Below are 17959 nucleotides of genomic sequence, written 5' to 3'. Positions count from 1 at the left end.
GGCGGCCCGGCAAGGCCTCCGTCCCGGGGAGTTTGTCTGGTCCGCGGCTGTATACGGCCAGACCCACCGTTCCCCTCTCCAGCCGCAGGTGCCGCAGATCGGGCTCCCGACCGGGGCAAGCGTAATAATCTGACTAGCCGGTGTCTACCCCGCGCCTCCTCCTCGGGCTCCCCAGCCGGGCGCCCCTAGCCTCGGGTTACTCTGCTGTAAAGCAGGGTAGTTGTGAGGGTTCCAAACGGCGAATGCAGGTAAAGTGCCGGACGTTTAGCACAGAGAGGAAGTTCTCCAAAACAGCGAAGCGTAAAAATGCACCCAGTTATCAATACGGGCAGCAACAAGGATGGATCTAAAAAAAAATAATAATAATAATTGCTTGGTACAGGTGGGGGTAGGTGGGTAAACCCGAAAGACCTTACTTAGTCTGTCCGATTGCGTTTATCTGAAATTCTAGAAGAAGCAAAACTGGTGGGGAAAGCCGTTGCCTGGGGAGGGATGAAAGAGGCGAGAGGATGGGAGGCAGGGGAGCAGGAGGGAACTTTGGGGGCGATGGCACGATTCCACGCCTTGATAGACTGGATGTTACAGGATGTGTGCAGTTGCCAAAATCTAAGGCTTTGTAGTCTTCAAATGGGTGGATTTTTAAATATTCATGTTGGGCTTCCCTGGTAGCTCAGCTGGTAAAGAATCCGCCTGCGATTCAGGAGACCCCCGTTCGATTTTGGGGTCGGGAAGATGTCCTGGAGGAGGGATAGGCTACCCACTCCAGTATTCTTGGGCTTCCCTAGTAGCTCAGACGGTAAAGAATCCGATTCAAATTACACCTCAAAAACTCTTGGGAGGGGAAGAGTTAAAGCAATGGGTAAGCGTAGTGAGGAACTTGAGACAGTTTGATGGAAGATAATTACATTTACACAATCGAGGCGCTATCTGTGCGATCTCTGAATTGAGTGGCTCCTCCTCCCCTAAGAATCAGTGAACACCAGCACTAGGAATAAATAGCTCAGGTCCTAGAAGGATGCGCTGTGCCAGACCCAGCTTGTGCACCTCCCCGGTCTGCTCAGTTGCACCCCGTCTCTCATCTTAGCCTCTAGCTTAGTGCAGAGGGGCCCTGGCTCCTCCCACCAGTCCCAGACTCGGGTGAAAAACAGAGGTTCAGCCTATTCTTGTCTCTGCCAATAGCCTGGAGGGTCAGGGACATACCCAGAAAAGTGCGGCGTTGGAGCCCTGTGAGACAAACTTACAACAGAGGGCAGAGAGCAAGAAATAAGTACCTCTCCTGTTTTCTCCATAGGCAGCAGGTCCCAGTGTGGCTGTCTGGAAGCTGTACTTTCTCCTCAAGTTGTTTTCAGCTTAGCGAAGCATTGCTTTTCATTGCCTTTCCCCTCACCCTTGCAGCCCAGGGGTCGTACCTCCTAATAAAATCTTAGCACTTAAACTTGGCTTGAGGCTCTGCTTTCTAGATAATCCTTTAGCATCCTTTGGGCTTTCAGTCTGTACTTGACTAAAATTTTCACAGCCATAATAGCAAACAACATTAGGATTATTTTTGACTCTGACGTACTCTGTTAGCCCTGAACTGCTTTACAAGGTAATCGGTTGAAACCAATACTAAATACATAAATTTATGTATACTTGCTTTTGTGTTAATAGAGATAAAATTTTTTTTCCACTTAATGGTGTTTTCTCTCAAGAGTAAATTCCTAGAGCACAGGCACTTGTATGTTTTAAATATTTGGAAGCTTAAAAAACCTGAGATGCAAATAAGTGCAAAAGGAAAAAACTGCTTTTCAATCATGATCATAAAGCTGTCAGCTGGGAAGGGTGGTCTAATTATATGTTTTTTCAGTTCATTCATAAAACTATGTTCTATCTTTCCTAAAACCTAATTATTAGGGAAGGATATGTTAAACCCATTTATAGCAACCTCTTCTGGTCCAGAATGCAGTGCAAGACAGTTTTTTTCTTTGCTACTTTAAATATGGAAGACTTGAGTAAGTATTTTTAATGATAACAGCCACTGGCTTTGTGGCCTCCTGTTAACTGTAGGTTTGTCAGCCCTTTCTCTTCCCTCCCACTTGGCTTGCTAACCATCTGTAACTTGAGCAACAGTAATTTGAGATGAGACTGGCCAGGGTCATATGTTAAATAGGACATTTCCACTTTCTTGACCACAAAATCCTCCCTTTCCTGGCCACTTAAACACTGTTACATAATTCTACAAACATGTGGATCTGATGATAATCTACATATGTTGGCAAAGGTCACACCTGCAAATCTACCTTACTATCAGCAATTTTTTTTTTTTTTTACTAAAGACATTTTTATTGTGTATAATCCAGTGTTTCATAGCATGTAAAAATTATTTTTAAAAACATGTTCTCTCTTATCATTGATTTTTGCAGGGAAAACTTTGTCATCCTATCAAATGAACAATTTTTCATCTTTGCCTTTGAACAATGTTTTATCTAGGGTTAATTTCAATCACAAGCAATCATGAAGCCAGGCTGTGTTCAAAATGTATTTAAATGCATTTTCACATAAAGAAAAAGCATTTTGAAATATCTTGACTTATAGACATGATATTATTAGAGGGCATCCCATTAGGCAAATGTGAGACTTTCCTTTAACTCCTAGCCCTTGATTCTTTTCAAGTACATGAAGGCAGACATTCTAGCAAATGTATAGGTTTTATAGATCTTGGCCCTCTCAGAATAGGTCATAAGCTTGCTGCACTTGTCACTAAACATTTTTAGAATTCTTTAGAGTTCTATAAGACACTGAATCACATTCTTTTAAACGACATCATCAGGAATAGCAAATCTTTCTCTTTTGAGAGTGTATTTAATTTTTAGAAATACCCCACAGTCATTTGAAACCAGACCAAGTTTAGGAACATTGATTAGCAGGAGAACAATGAATGTGAAATAATAAAAATAAATGAAGTAATACTTTTTTAAAAATTAAACTCTGAGAAAAGAATTAAGGAAAGATTGAAGCAGAAATTAATGAATGAGAAAACAAGCCACAATTATTGATCAATTCCAAAAGTAAATATTTGGAAAAAATAGGAAGAAAGTAGAGAAATATCTGGCAACTCTAAATAAAGAAAGAAAATATAAATAAAATTATAAAGGGGAAAGGAGACAATAGATACAGAGAAGTTTGAGGGTTTTTTTTTAATTATCTGAGAATGCTATGTATATAGTTAGCTATATTCCAATACTTTTTTTTTTTCAGAAAAAATATATGTCACCCAAATTTTATCAATAAGTTAGAAAAACTAAGTAGATCAAAACCAGAGAAGTCAAAAAAGGCTCATCTTAGAGATTTTATAAGCAAATTCTTGCAAATTTTGAAAGATATAATTCCCTTTCTGAATATATAAATATATAAAAATGTAATTCATTTTATGAAGCAAATATAACTATAAAACCTATCAAGAGTACAAAAAGAATAGTCAAAAATATAAACTCACATAAGAAATCAAATGCCAGAATTCCCCCCAGAAATATCAGCAAGTTATTTTCAATGAAACAAGTAATTTTTAATAAGATCAGGAAGATTTTATCCTAGAAATGCCAGAATATTTTAATAATAGGAAAATATTTGAAATAACAAATCATACATTTAGGCCATACAAGACAAAACCTTATCTCAATAGATGATAAAAATCTAACACCTACACCTCATTAAAACAACTAAATTTTTAAAAATCTCAGTAAATATTAAACCAAAAGCCAACATCGTATCTTTAATAAGGTTTTATAAAAATAATGGGGCTTCTCAGGTGGCTCAGTGGTAAAGAACCCGCCTGCCAATGCAGGAGATGCAGGTTCAATCCCTGGGTTTGGAAGATCCCCTGGAGAAGGAAATGGCAACCAACTCCAGTATTCTTGCCTGGAATATTTCATGGACAGAGGAACCTGGCAGGCTAGTCCATGGGGTAGCAAAAAAGTCAGCCGCAACTTAGGGACTAAACATAAAAATAATAATGCTAATGGTAGGACAGTCACAGTCAAACTGTAAGGAAGAGGAGAAACTGTATAGTAATTCCTCAGCCTCCCATCATCACTCCTTGTTCTTCTCAGACATAACCTCCACTAACTGTTTCTTACATATCTTTGCAGAAATTTCCCATGCACATAAAAGAATATGACTAAGACTTCCCTGCTGGTCCAGTGGTTAAGCCTCCGAGCTTTCAATACAGGGGAAGCGAGTTTGATCCCTGGTTAGGGAACTAAGATCCCACATGCTGCACAAGATAGCCAAAAAAAAAAAAAAGTTTTTTAAGTATGTGACTACTGCTTTTTCAAAAAAAATATTAATAGAATACTATGCAGATTATTCAGCACTTGATTTTTTCATTGTATACGGTATCTTGGACATCCTCCCATATCAGCACATAGGTGTGCAAAATTTTTCATAGTTTATTATTTGAATATACATGAATAATAGAACAGTTTAAATATATGAATGTGCCATTATTTTTTATTCACCTATTGGGAAATATTTTCTAGTTTTCTGCAATTCTATACAGTTACATTAGCATCCTTGTGTATCTTTGCCTATTGCTACTGGTGTACTAGGATTTATGCCTAGCAATGTAATTGCTGGATCCATTTCTGAATAGATATTTCCAAATTAGCATCTAAAAAGTCTGGATTAATTTATAATCTTAAATGTTTGCCAAAATACTGATAATTGTTGAAGCTAGGTAATAGGCAATGAGAGTTCTTTTTACAATTCAATCTTCTTTGGGGTGTTTTTTTAAATTTCCATATCCAGTGATATGACAGGAGAGGCATTCTCCTTAAAATCAGGTATAAAGATGCTCACTATCAACTCTATCCTTTAAAATTATGCTGAAATAATACTGACAAGAAACAAATAACAGGTAAAATATTGAAGGCAGAAGAAAATTTACCTTTATTTGCAGATGTTTTGCCTAGAAAACTCAAGAGACATGATTAAAAAGCTATTTTAAATGACTATTAAAGACCAGTAACCTTTCCAGATCCAGTAATAACCTGTTGGGAAATATATATTTTTAAAAGATTCTATTAACATTTAAGTATGTTGGCAACACCTGGAAGGGATTGATGCAAAGAAAGAAAGAAACAAGCATGAAAGCAAAAGATGTAAATAGATTGAGAAATCTGATATGCTTCTAGGTAAATATATCTATTCCTTTATTTGTGACTTTAACCAAATTCCAGTAAGATTATTTTTTAATGAAAAAAAAAATTGCTGTTTGGAAGAAAAAACAGAATCATAGCCAGAATACTTTTGAAAAGACAGAATAATAATAGGAGATTCACTGTACCAGATGTTAATGCAAATTATAAAGCCAAAGTAATTACAGTGATTTTGAACGACTGAGAAAAGCTTGACAAATAGATGAATGTTTCAGAAAAAATCCTGAAAGAAAATTTAATATGTCCATAAATGAAGCATCACCAATGAGGAGGACACAGATTATTCAAAACTGGCCAATAGTTTAGTCCATTGGATGCTCACTTCATACAATTTACTGAAATACATCCCAAGTGGATTAAAGAGGCAAACATGAGATATTAAAAGAAAATATAAATAAGTCCCTTAAATAAGAAATTTTGAGTGGGAAAAAATGCAAAATAATGGAAGATACATAGATGTATCTGCATAAACATTTAGAACATCTGTATGTCAAAAATGAGAGGGACATTTTTGGATGAGATGGTTAGATAGTATCACTAAATGAACATGAATTTGAGCAAACTGAGAGACAATGGAGGACAGAGGAGCCTGGTGTGCTGCAGCCCATGGGGTCCATGGGGTCACAAAGAGTCAGGCATGACTTAGTGACTGAACAACAACATGTCAAAAATAATAAATAAAAAGTTGAGAAGTAGAAAGATATTTGTCATAAAATGTAGAGTTAGTATTTGCACCAGGGTTCTTAAAAGCCTTTTCAAAGAAGAAATCCCAACACATTTGGGGCAAAAACAGTGTCCTTGTATTATGGGTTATGTCTTATGAATTCAGAGGAAACCACTTTGAAGAAGAGAGTTCATTTGGAAGAATCATTTGTCCCATTTTTAGAATGCAAGATTTTACTTTTGATATGTTCTGTTTCCACCTTACTTCATGTGTACAAAGTGATGATATTTGGATTACATGATGATTTTTTTTTCCAGTTCTTTTTCAAAAGCAAACCCTAGAATACTGTGCTTCCCTGTCTCCTCCTAAGGGGTTCACTTGACATCTCTCATTGCAAACCCAGGGGTAGATATTCTTACTATCCCCATTTGCCAGGTTAGGAAAGATGTATCTCCGTGGCTTTAAGTACATAAAGGCAGCAAACTAAAGTATCAACATAAACATGTCATTAGAGGAGAAGCTCTGCCCAGTGAACACAATTTAGAGAAACAGAGGCCTGTCAATCCACAAAGGTGTGTGCTTAGCCAGGATTCTTACATTCTGCCCCATCTTTAGCTCACAGACCACACCCAAGGGATACAGCCCAGCTTTCGGCAGTGCCTGAACGAGGACAGGTCCCAGAGGCCCCAATGAAGAGGGGAGGCTGGGAGGAAGTTCACAGATGTCTGCACTTGTGCTAACACCTGGTGGGGGCTCAAAAAACAGGGACTGTTTTGAGCGTGTACTGACTTCATAATACGCATGAATTGTTTCATGTAACCATCAGCAAACAACCCCAGGACTTAAGTACTTTTATGATTTCCATTTTCCACTTAGGAAACTGAGGCACAGAAAAGGTAAGCAGCTTGTTAAAGCTCACACACAAGGGAGTGGTTGAAACTGGATCAGTCAGGCAGGTGGGGCTGGAGCCCAAGCCCCTTGGCCACAAGTAACCATGTATAAAGCTCTTGTATCCACAGAGCACATCTGACCCTCACAACATGGTAAGAAGGTCAGGAAAGATTCTCCCTGATTTACACTAAGGCAGTGGAAAGCCAGAAATTGGTTACTGGAGTTCAGTCATCTTTTCCTTTTTTTTTTTTAAATGATCTGAAAAAAGCTGACAGCAGAACATGGATGGACATGTGGTAAGGAATGACTGGAGAGGAAACAAGACTTACAAAGCTTGGATAAGAGAAAAAAGTGCCCTGAACTTTAAATAGATGAAACACACGCTGCATGGAGGGGAAGGGAGCTGGGGAACAGGCAAGGGGAGATTACCCTGAGCACTGGAAGAATGAAAATTGTTCTCGTTCAGGAGCCATCAGGCCTACAGTGATGCTGGATGATAAATGGTGAAAGAAATCATGCCCACAAGCATTCTCATCATGTTGAACTCGTTTACCTTCCTGAAATACTAGCTCCTGGTCCATGTCACTATTCGTCCAAGAATCCTGTTATTAATTTATGTCTCTGTTTATTTACCTGGCCTTTGTCAGTTTAGACAGCAAGGCTAGGAGTTACGTCCAAACAACCAACAAGAAGCTCCAAGCAAAATAGGATTTTCACGTAGTTTTAAAATACAATCATGGTAATAAGGTTTATACAAGTACTTTCAGAATTTGCTCTCATAGAACTAAAATTGTATTAATTAACCTCTGAACCTGTTGCTTGTTTTTTGATCACCTTAAAAATTCCCCAGTGTCGTGAATACAAGGGAACCTCACAAGTCACCCATGTTCTGATAAACTTATGTCTATAAAAATGATCCATGTTAAATGCACTGGAATTCTATTTTAAAGTAGGAAAATAAAGAATTATTTTGCCATATGACTGTTGCCCACTCATTTATCTGATTTTGTTCAAGCCTCAAATGATAGGTATCAGAAAATATATATTCTATACTCATTTCAAAATTTTCCTAAAATCAATGTGCATCATCAACTGCAAAGAGAATTCCTTTACCTCTGTAAATTACAGCATTGACCTCAAGTTGTATGTAGTGTTATATCAGTATTGTAAGCTTTATCATAAGAATACAGCCTAAGTATAAACATTTTCATCAATAAAGTTCTATCTAAATCCTCAAAAGTGAGTAAATTTCATGTAGTAAGTCCTTCCTAGCTTCCCTTTTCTGCTCCAAACCCACATTCTTTCCTTCTATAATTCTTGGCCATCAAAGTCCTTCAGTGACCTGTAGCCACCAAACAGGTTTCCAGGATTTGATCTCAAATAGTGTAAAAAAAAAAAAAAATGGGATTGTTCAGACTGAAATATTTGGCTATGCCACAGGGGAAAAAAAGCACTCTTAATCCATGGTTCTGATTTTTTTTTTTCCTGGTGCTGGCATGAACAAGATATAGGATGATTCATCCAATGAGAATTTGAATGCTGGTAGAAAACTGGACATAAATTCCAGGTGAGTTGAAGGAGAAAGAGATCAGGGACTTGTGGGGAAAATGCAAGCTGAGAATGAAAGGAGAGATTCTATGAATACAGGAAAACAAACATAGCCAGGTTTGAACTCTAATATTTAAAGCCTGCTAAAGGCCAGTGACAGATGACACCAGGGTGAGAGAAGAGCCGAGGGTGAGAAGTTTCTATGCTGACTGTTAAATAGATGTAGCTCACTGATGAGTGCGCCCATGTGGGATTTTAATTACTCAGACATCTGTTTAGTGAAGTGTATACTAAATAGTGATCAAATACAGAGATCAAATTATGTGGGGAGGAGAGTGGAGATGACATTCATGACTCAGAAAGGAGAGCTATCAGCCAGGAGAAAATCAATCCTGGCTTTACATCTCACCAACAGAGAAGCAATTATTTTAGATGTGGGGCTAGTTAGCTTCCTAGGTCATGAATTTAATTAAATAACCTTCAGAAAACAGAACAAACCACTGTATTTAACTGTCAGTAAGACATGCTGCAAATTAATGGTCCAAATTCCTCCTCTTCTCTCCTTACAGTTGTCAGTGACAAAACAAGGTAAAAGAAACTAATAGTTGACCTAACAACATGGATGGATTTGGGAGGGAATTATGCTACATGAACTAAGTCAGACAAAGACAAATACTGCATGATCTCACTTGTATGTGGAATATAAAAAAATACAGAAATGAATAAAATAAAACAGACACAGATACAGTGGTTACCAGTGGGAAGAGGGAAAGGGGGAAGGGCAAGTTAGGGATAGGGAATTAAGAGGCACAAATTACTATGTATAAAAGGATACATTAAACAGCACAGGGAATACAGCTAGTATTTTATAATAACTTTAAATGCAGTATAAACTATAGAATTATTGAATCACTGTGTTGTACACCTGAAGCTATTATAACATCACAAATCAACTATACAATTAAAAAAATAATAAACTAAAAGCCAGTTTGATTCTAAAAAAAATACAAAGTGCCTTAACCAATGGGTAAATGCAATAGTTATAATTAAGACGGTCATTTAATCCTTTTAATCTCTGAAACAGAAGAGCTACAAATCTGCTTTTTCTACACAGTGAATTTTGTAGCAAAATAAAACACAGTATACGCAAACCTCACCATTTGCTAGCACCTAACTTAATCAAAGTTAGATGACTGAAAAACACAACAAATCTTTCATGCTTTCAAGGTCAGTTTCTAAATTTGACATCTTAGACTGGAGTTGGCCTTACCCAGGAATTTAAGGTCAGGGTTTATGAATTTAAGGAAAGGGTTGGAGATCTGAAAACACAACAGAAAAATCCTTCATTCTTTCAAGGTTAGTTTCTAAACTTGACATCTTGAATTGGAGATGGCCTTACCCAGGAATTTAAGATCAGAGTTTATGTGAAGCAGGACCTCAAATCAAGTTTAGAAACAAGCAAATCTTTAATCCTGTATTTAAGGGGATAGTTTGAGAGGAAAGGTTAGAAAAACAGATCAGCCTCCTGTTGTAAATATGAGGTTGTCATTTGTTTTTACATGCTGCATGAAATATGCCTGTTTGGTGTTCAGTGTCTTCTATCTATTTTACTCCCTGTGTCTGGGCAAATGTGTTTATATTAGAAAACTCCATGAGGGCAGGAAATTTAGTTTTTCTTTATCATAAATCATCTGGTATAAACTCCACTTATCTAAGAGTGTGGGGCCTGGTGTGCCCAATTGCTGGCCAAAAAGTATACTCATTGACTGTCAGATTGTCCATAAATCACATATTGGTTTGTACAGAATGAAATAGTTGACAAAATTGTTTTATGCATCAATGCAAGCTATCTTCATAAGCATCTTATGAGTCAGCTGAACAAGTATTATCAGTCTTACTAATTGACAGACCTGACTAGAACCCAAACGTTAATCTCCTTCCAGGCATCACTGATACGTATGCACCTATTTCTGCAACAGGTGACTGAATGAATAAAGTTCAAACAATAGTAAGATTCAACCACTCTGTTCCCAAAGTCCTAAAAATAAATTGCTGTTCATCTAAGTTAAATGAGATATCCTAAGGACAGTTGAATTTCAAATAAACTTCAAGGGCCAGGGAGGGGAAATAGTAAGACAGGGTTTGCTAAAGCCAGAGGATTGGAATTGACAAAATTCAAACCAGGGGTGAAAATAACAAAGAATAGAGGACAAATGCTATTTCCCCTCTAGTATAAATAGAAAAAAAAATTTTTTAATCTCTTAATAGACTTTTCAAAGAATATAGAAAGCTTCATTTTGCTTTAAGCCAAGAAACATTTCATAGCATATGTTTTCCAAATTGCATATGATTACCTTGAAGCACCCATTCAAACTCCATTAAATGTTTTATTTTCCTTAGTTTAAAACTATTTGGTAAGTATGAAATGATGTAAGAAGTGAAATTTTTCAAACATAAACTATAATAGCAAGAAATACATAATGAGAAATTCACCATTCCCATAACATTTGCTAGACTGATACAAGGCAAAAAGAAATGGGATTATCTTGGGTTTGATGAAATTTTAAAAGATACAACAAAGCTACATATTATTAGAAAATGATGACAAAGATTAATCTAGAAAATATCAAAAATAAATGGATAGGTTTGAGAGGGGAAAAAAAAAAGAGTCCAGTTAGGAAACCTGAAGGCTAACCTGATTGGAAACTATGTCCAAGGGGCTCTCTGGTTATCACTTACTTCCTCTTCAGGCCTCCAGGGTAGATCACTATCAGGAATGTCCCATTAAAAAAAGAAAAAGACACACACATGCCAACTAACCAAGACTCCTGAATCCAATCATATATTCCCCAAGGTTAGAAACATCACACAGGAAAAATAAAAAGCACAATCAGTTCAGTTCAGTTGCTCAGTTGTGTCCAACTCTTTGCATCCCCATGGACTGCTGCACGCCAGGCCTCCCTGTCCATCACCAACTCCCGGAGTTCACTCAAACTCATGTCCATCGAGTCAGTGATGCCATCCAGCCATCTCATCCTCTGTTGTCCCCTTCTCCTCCTGCCCCCAATCCCTTCCAGCATCAGGGTCTTTTCTAATGAGTCAACTCTTCGCATGAGGTGGCCAAAGTATTAGGGTTTCAGCCTCAGCATCAGTCCTTCCAATGAACACCCAGGACTGGTCTCCTTTAGAATGGACTGGTTGGATCTCCTTGCAGTCCAAGGGACTCTCAAGAGTCTTCTCCAACACCATAGTTCAAAAGCATCAATTCTTCGGTGCTCAGCTTTCTTCACAGTCCAACTCTCACATCCATATACGACCACTGGAAAAACCATAGCCTTGACTAGACGGACCTTTGTTGGCAAAGTAATGTCTCTGCTTTTGAATATGCTATCTAGGTTGGTCATAACTTCCCTTCTAAGGAGTAAGCATCTTTTAATTTTATGGCTGCAGTTACCATCTGCAGTGATTTTGGAGCCCACAAAAATAAAGTCTGACACTGTTTCCACTGTTTCCCCATCTATTTCCCATGAAGTGATGGGACCAGATGCCATGATCTTAGTTTTCTGAATGTTGAGCTTTAAGCCAACTTTTTCACTCTCCTCTTTCACTTTCATCAAGAGGCCATTAAGTCTTCTTCACTTTCAGCCATAAGGGTGGTGTCATCTGCATATCTGAGGTTATTATATTTCTCCCAGCAATCTTGATTCCAGCTTGTGTTTCTTCCAGCCCAGCATTTAATACTAATGCTTTTTTTAATTGAAATTTTATCACAACTCCCTCTTATCTTCCTTTCAGCTCCATTTGTAAAAATGCATGTAAAGTCTGAGTCGAATGGTATCCTTTTCAAGTTTTTCCTTAAATCCCTGAAAATCTGACTTTTGAAACTTGGGACTGTGAAACTAGGCCAAGGGAACACTGAGGACCCCCTTGACTTGCTTGCTTCAATAGGAGGCCTAGACTAAGAAGAAACCTTTCAATGTACAGGAGAGGGATGTCTGCAATAGTATAATGCTTAATGTTGACTTCTACCCTGTCAAGCCCCAGGAAAGGTAAGGAACAGTTTAGGGAAGAGTAAGATAAGAGGTAGAAAACTTAGGAGGAAGAGGAAACTTCCTAAATTCTTAGGAAAACCTGCCAGGTTACCCATAGAGTTCATGTGTTCAGATAATGCATTTGTGTAACCAGCATCAGCATCTTTCAAATGCCTTGCACTTTGTCATCTGTGTCCTCTTGCAACTACTTCCTTTGGATATCCCTAGACTTTCCAAGGCCAGTCTTCCTTGCCTGTGCCCACGAGGAACTGGCGAATTAATGAAGAGTTTCTGAACACTATCTTTGGTCTATATCTAGTTAGAAGTGTGTGCATGTGTGGTCTTTAATGGAACAATAACAAATTTGTGAAGACCCTTTATTGTGTTTTTTAAATTTGCCTTTCCATCAGATCCTATGCAAAGGATAGTGACTAGTTCCTCATACATTCAAACCACTAGTTTTTTAGAGTGTTACATAAATTTAGAAAATATTATCCAAAAGTATTTCACATTGACTAAATTAGTATGTATTTAGCTCAAATACTTAGAAAGAGCTTTAACAAATATCATTCACAAATACTTTGCTATCAATTCGAGCATAAAAATGTAACTTTGCTCAGTTAGTAAGTGGTTGATAGCTGTCCACTCTCTGCAGAAGTGTTTCTGAATATCCAGGGGAATAATACCTGAAAAAGAAAATTTTCTATTAGATCTTTGTGAAAAGATTTAGCACAGTAGGCACAAAAGATTCAATGAAGATATTTATCCGAAATAATTCTCTGAATGAAATCTCTACTACACCAACCAATTATATTACAGAAATGCTTTGTGTATGAGGTTAGAAACAATCAAGGAAGAGAACACCAGCTCACAAGACTGTACCAGAAACACAGCAAAACATTTAAGGAGTATCAGTGCAATGGCAAAGAAAGGGTACTTTCAAAGTAGCCAAAGTATTGGAGCTTCAGCATCAGTCCTTCCAAAGAATATTCAGATTGATTTCCTTATGGATGACTGGTTTCACCTTCTTGCAGTCCAAGGGACTCTCAAGAGTCTTCTCCAACACCACAGTTCAAAAGCATCAATTCTTCAGCGTTCAGTTTTCTTTATGGTCCAACTCTCACATCCATACATGACTACTGGAAAAACCATAGCTTTGACTAGACGGACCTTTGTCAGCAAAGTGATGTCTCTGCTTTTTAATATACTATCTAGGCTGGTCATAGCTTTTCTTCCAAGGAGAAAACCCCTTTTAATTTCATGTCTGCAGTCACCATCTGCAGTGATTTTGGAGCCCAAGAAAATAAAGTCTGTCACTGTTTCCATTGTCTCCCCATCTATTTCCCATGAAGTGATGGGACTGGATGCCATGATCTTCATTTTTTGAATGTTGAGTTTTAAGCCAGCTTTATCACTCTCCTCTTTCACTTTTATCAAGAGGCTCTTTAGTTCCTCTTTGCCTTCTGCTATAAGGGTGGTGTCATCTGCATGTCTGAGGTTATTGATATTTCTCTCAGCAGTCTTGATTCCAACTTGTGCTTCATACAGCCCAGCATTTCACATGATGTACTCTATAAAGTAAATAAGTAGGGTGACAATGTACACCCTTGATGTACTCCTTTCCCAATTTGAAATCAGTTGGTTGTTCTATGTACAGCTCTAACTGTTGCTCTTTGACCTGCATACAGATTTCTCAGGAGGCACATGGATCACAGCCTTGTCTAACTCAATGAAACTATGAGCCATGCCATGTAGGGTCACCCAAGATAGACAGAGTTCTGACAAAACACAGTCTACTAGAGAAGGGAATGGCAAAGCACTTCACTATTCTTGTCTTGAGAACCCCATGAACAGTATGAAAAGGCAAAAAGATATGACATTGAAAAAGATGAACTCCCCAGGTCCGTAGGTACTCAATATGCTACTGGAGAAGAGTGGTGAAATAACTCCAGAAAGAAGAGATGGAGCCAAAGCGAAAACAATATCCAGTTGTGGATGTGACTGGTGGTGGAAGTAAAGTTCGATGCCGTAAGGAACAATACTGCATAGAAACCGGAAAGTTAGGTCCACAAATCAAGGTAAATTGGAAGTGGTCAAACAGGAGATGGCTGTTTTAGGAAACAGTGAACTAAAATGGACCAGAATGGGTGAATTTAATTCAGATGACCCTTATGTCTACTACCGCAGGCAAGAAATCCTTAGATGAAATGAAGTAGCCCTCATAGTCAACAAAAGAGTCCAAAATGCAGTACTTAAGAGCAATCTCCAAAATGACAGAATGATCTCTGTTCCTTTCCAAGGCAAACCATTCAATATCACAGTAATTCAAGTCTATGCTCCAACCACTAATGCCAAGAAGCTGAAGTTGAACAGTTCTATGATGACCTACAAGAGCTTCTAGAACTAACACCAAAAAAGATGTCCTTTTCATCATAGGAAACTGGAATACAAAAGTAGTAGGTCAAGAAACACTTTGAGTAACAGGCAAGTTTGTCCTTGGAGTACAAAATGAAGCAGGGCAAAGGCTAATGGAGTTTTGCCAAGAGAACATGCTGGTCATATGAAACACCCTCTTCCAACAACATGAGAGATGACTCTACCCATGAACAACACCAGATGGTCAACACTGAAATCAGATTGATTATATTCTTTGCAGCCAAAGATGAAGAAGCTCTATACAGTCAGCAAAAACAAACTGGGAGCTGACTGTGGCTCAGATCATAAACTCCTTATTGCCAAATTCAGACTTAAATTGAAGAAAGTAGGGAAAACCACTAGACCATTCAGGTATGACCTAAATCAAATCCCTTATGACTATACAATGGAAGTGACAAATAGATTCAAGGGATTAGATCTGATAGACAGAGTGCCTGAAGAACTATGTACAGAGGTTCATGACATTGTACAGGAGGCAGTGATCAAAACATCCCCAAGAAAAAGAAATGCAAAAAGGCAAAATGGTTGTCTGAGCAGGGCTTACAAATAGCTGGGAAAAGAAGACAAGCTAAAGGCAAAGGAGAAAAGGAAAGATATACCCATCTGAATGCAGAGTTCCAAAGAATAGCAAGGAAAGACATGAAAGCCTTTGTAAGTGATCAATGCAAAGAAATAGAGGAAAACAACAGAATGGGAAAGACTAGAGATCTCTTGAAAAAAACTAGAGATACCAAGGGAACAAACATTTCATGCAAAGATGGGCCTAATAAAGGACAGAAATGATATGAACCTATTAGAACCAGAAGATAATTAAGAAGAGGTGGCAAGAATACACAAAAGAACCGTACAAAAAAGATCTTAATGACCCAGATAACCACAATGGTGTGATCACTCACCTGGAGCCAGATATCCTGGAATGTGAAGTCAAGTGAGGGCCTTAGGAAGCATCACTACGAACAAAGCTAGTGAGGGTGATGGAATTCCAGTTGAGCTATTTCAAATCCTGAAAGATGCTGCTGTGAAAGTGCTGCACTCAATATGCCAGCAAATTTGGAAGACTCAGCAGTGGCCACAGGACTGGAAAAGGTCAGTTCTTATTCCAATCCCAAAGAAAGGAAATGCCAAAGAATGTTCAAACTACCGCACAATTGCACTCATCTCACATGCCAGCAAAGTAATGCTCAAAATTCTCCAAGCCAGGCTTCAATGGTACATGAACCAAGAACTTCCAGATGTTCAAGCTGGATTTAGAAAAGGCAGAGGGACCAGAGATCAACATCCGTTGGATCATTGAAAAAGAGAATTCCAGAAAAGCATCTACTTCTGCTTTATTGACTACACCAAAGTCTTTGACTGTGTGGATCACAACATAAATATATCATACAATAAATGGATTAAAAAAACTAGCAAATGTAATTTAAAATTTTCTAAAACACTTGGAATAATTAAACCTCCTAAGGTGTTTTCTCCAGATAAAACCTAATGTTCAAGACTTACTTTATCCTTTGTTAATTATCTTTATTTCTCCTCACGTGCTTGACTTAAAAACTCATAATTTATGTTACATTAATTTCTTCCACATTTTGTCAAGTTACTGTGGATAGAAGAGCTGTGTTTTCTCAACAGCGTGCTTACAAGCAGTCACGGATAAACATGTACATACATGCATACATAAAGAGCTACATTAAAGAATATTTCTCCACCAAAGGCTTATGTGAGTGCTCAGTTGCTCACTTGTGTCCAACTCTGCAACACCATGGACCTCTGTCCATGGGATTATCTCAGCAATATGGGAGTGGGTTGCCATTTCCTTCTCCATGGCATCTTCCCAACCCAGGAATTGAATCTACATCTCTTGTGTTTCCTGCATTGGCAGGCAGATTCTTTCCCACTGAGCACTTGGGAAGTCCCAAAAGGCCTCCTACCCTTGAGAAAAACTGCCCCTAAACAGTGAGTCTCTTCCAAGTATTCCTACACCAAGGAAGTTACAGCTGTTTCTCTATGAGTTAGTCACAAATTTTAAAGCAGGCCTCACCTTCCTAGGTCTTATAAATGCATTAGATACAAGGTAAATACTTTTTATAGAAATGGTAAAGCGTGGATTTAGAAAAACCAAAACTTTAAAAATCATGCTGTTTCACATGGTAGCCACTAGCTAGGGTGGCTCTCGAGCCCTAGAAATATGACTGAGGAACTGACTTTTATATTAAATTTTAATTAAAAATATTAATAAATGATATTCAACTCAGTTGTTGGAAAAAAATTTAAGTGTGTTTGGAACAACTTGCATTTCAACTGTAAACTTTATGTAATCTAAATACAGATCATGTATTTCCAATGAAATTTAATATCTAAATTGAGATGTATTGGAAGTGACAAAATGCCCACCAGATTTCCAGAACTTAGTTTAAAAAATGTCAAATAGCTCGTTAATAATTTTTATATTGATTACTAAATGCTGGAGATTGTGTGGAGAAAATGGAATACTCCTACACTGTTGGTGGGAATGTAATTGGTACAGTCACTATGGAAAACTCTATAGAGGTTCCTTAAAAAACTAAAAATAGAACTACCTTATGACCTAGCAATCCCACTCCTGAGCATACCCTGAGAATACCATAATTCAAAAGACACATACATCCCAGGGTTCACTGCAGCACTATTTACAATAGCCAGGACATGGAAGCAACCTAGATGTCCATCAACAGATGAATGGATAAAGACGATGTGGTATACATAAGTAATGGAATATTACTCAGCCATAAAAAGGAATGAAATTGGGCCATCTGTCATCATGTGGATGAACCTAGAGTCTGTCACATGCAGTGAAGTTAAGTCAGAGAGAGAACAACAAATATTAACACATATATATGGAATCTAGAAAAATGGCACTGATGAACCTATTTGCAGGACGGGAATGGAGATGCAGACACAGAAACACGGTGGGGGAAGACAAGGGTGGGAGGAGCTGAGAGTAGCACCGACTACTGTCTACACACTACTGTATGCACAGGACATAGCCAGTTGGAAGTTGCTGTACAGCACAGGGAGCTCAACTCGGTGCTTTGTTATGACCTAGGGCGGTGAGAGGGAGGCTCAAGAGGGAGGGGCTATGTGTATACATACAGCTGATTCACTCTGTTGTATAGCAGAAACTAACACAATATTGTAAAGCAACTATACACCAATTTTAA

The 17959-nt window shown here is 38.0% G+C and overlaps 1 protein-coding gene and 1 long non-coding RNA gene across 2 annotated transcripts in view; one reads left to right on the top strand and one right to left on the bottom strand.

Moving 5' to 3' along the window:
- On the top strand, positions 1-7728 carry LOC133259047 (uncharacterized). The gene is made up of 2 exons (XR_009740246.1): positions 1-88; positions 1292-7728. It is a non-coding gene; the product is annotated as an uncharacterized LOC133259047 (long non-coding RNA).
- Positions 7729-12086: 4358 nt separating this feature from the next.
- Positions 12087-17959, bottom strand: part of SPAG6 (sperm associated antigen 6) — a 63244-nt gene continuing 57371 nt past the window's right edge. Inside the window, exon 11 of the mRNA XM_061435982.1 lies at positions 12087-13015. Coding sequence (XP_061291966.1) covers positions 12946-13015 — 70 coding nt within the window. The 3' untranslated portion in view covers positions 12087-12945. The remainder of the gene's footprint in view (positions 13016-17959) is intronic.

The sequence above is a fragment of the Bos javanicus genome, chromosome 13 (genome assembly GCF_032452875.1).
Source record: "Bos javanicus breed banteng chromosome 13, ARS-OSU_banteng_1.0, whole genome shotgun sequence".
NCBI lineage: Eukaryota > Metazoa > Chordata > Mammalia > Artiodactyla > Bovidae > Bos > Bos javanicus.
The sequence above is the reverse complement of the archived record's forward strand: the minus strand, read 5'-3'. Positions and strand labels throughout refer to the sequence as shown.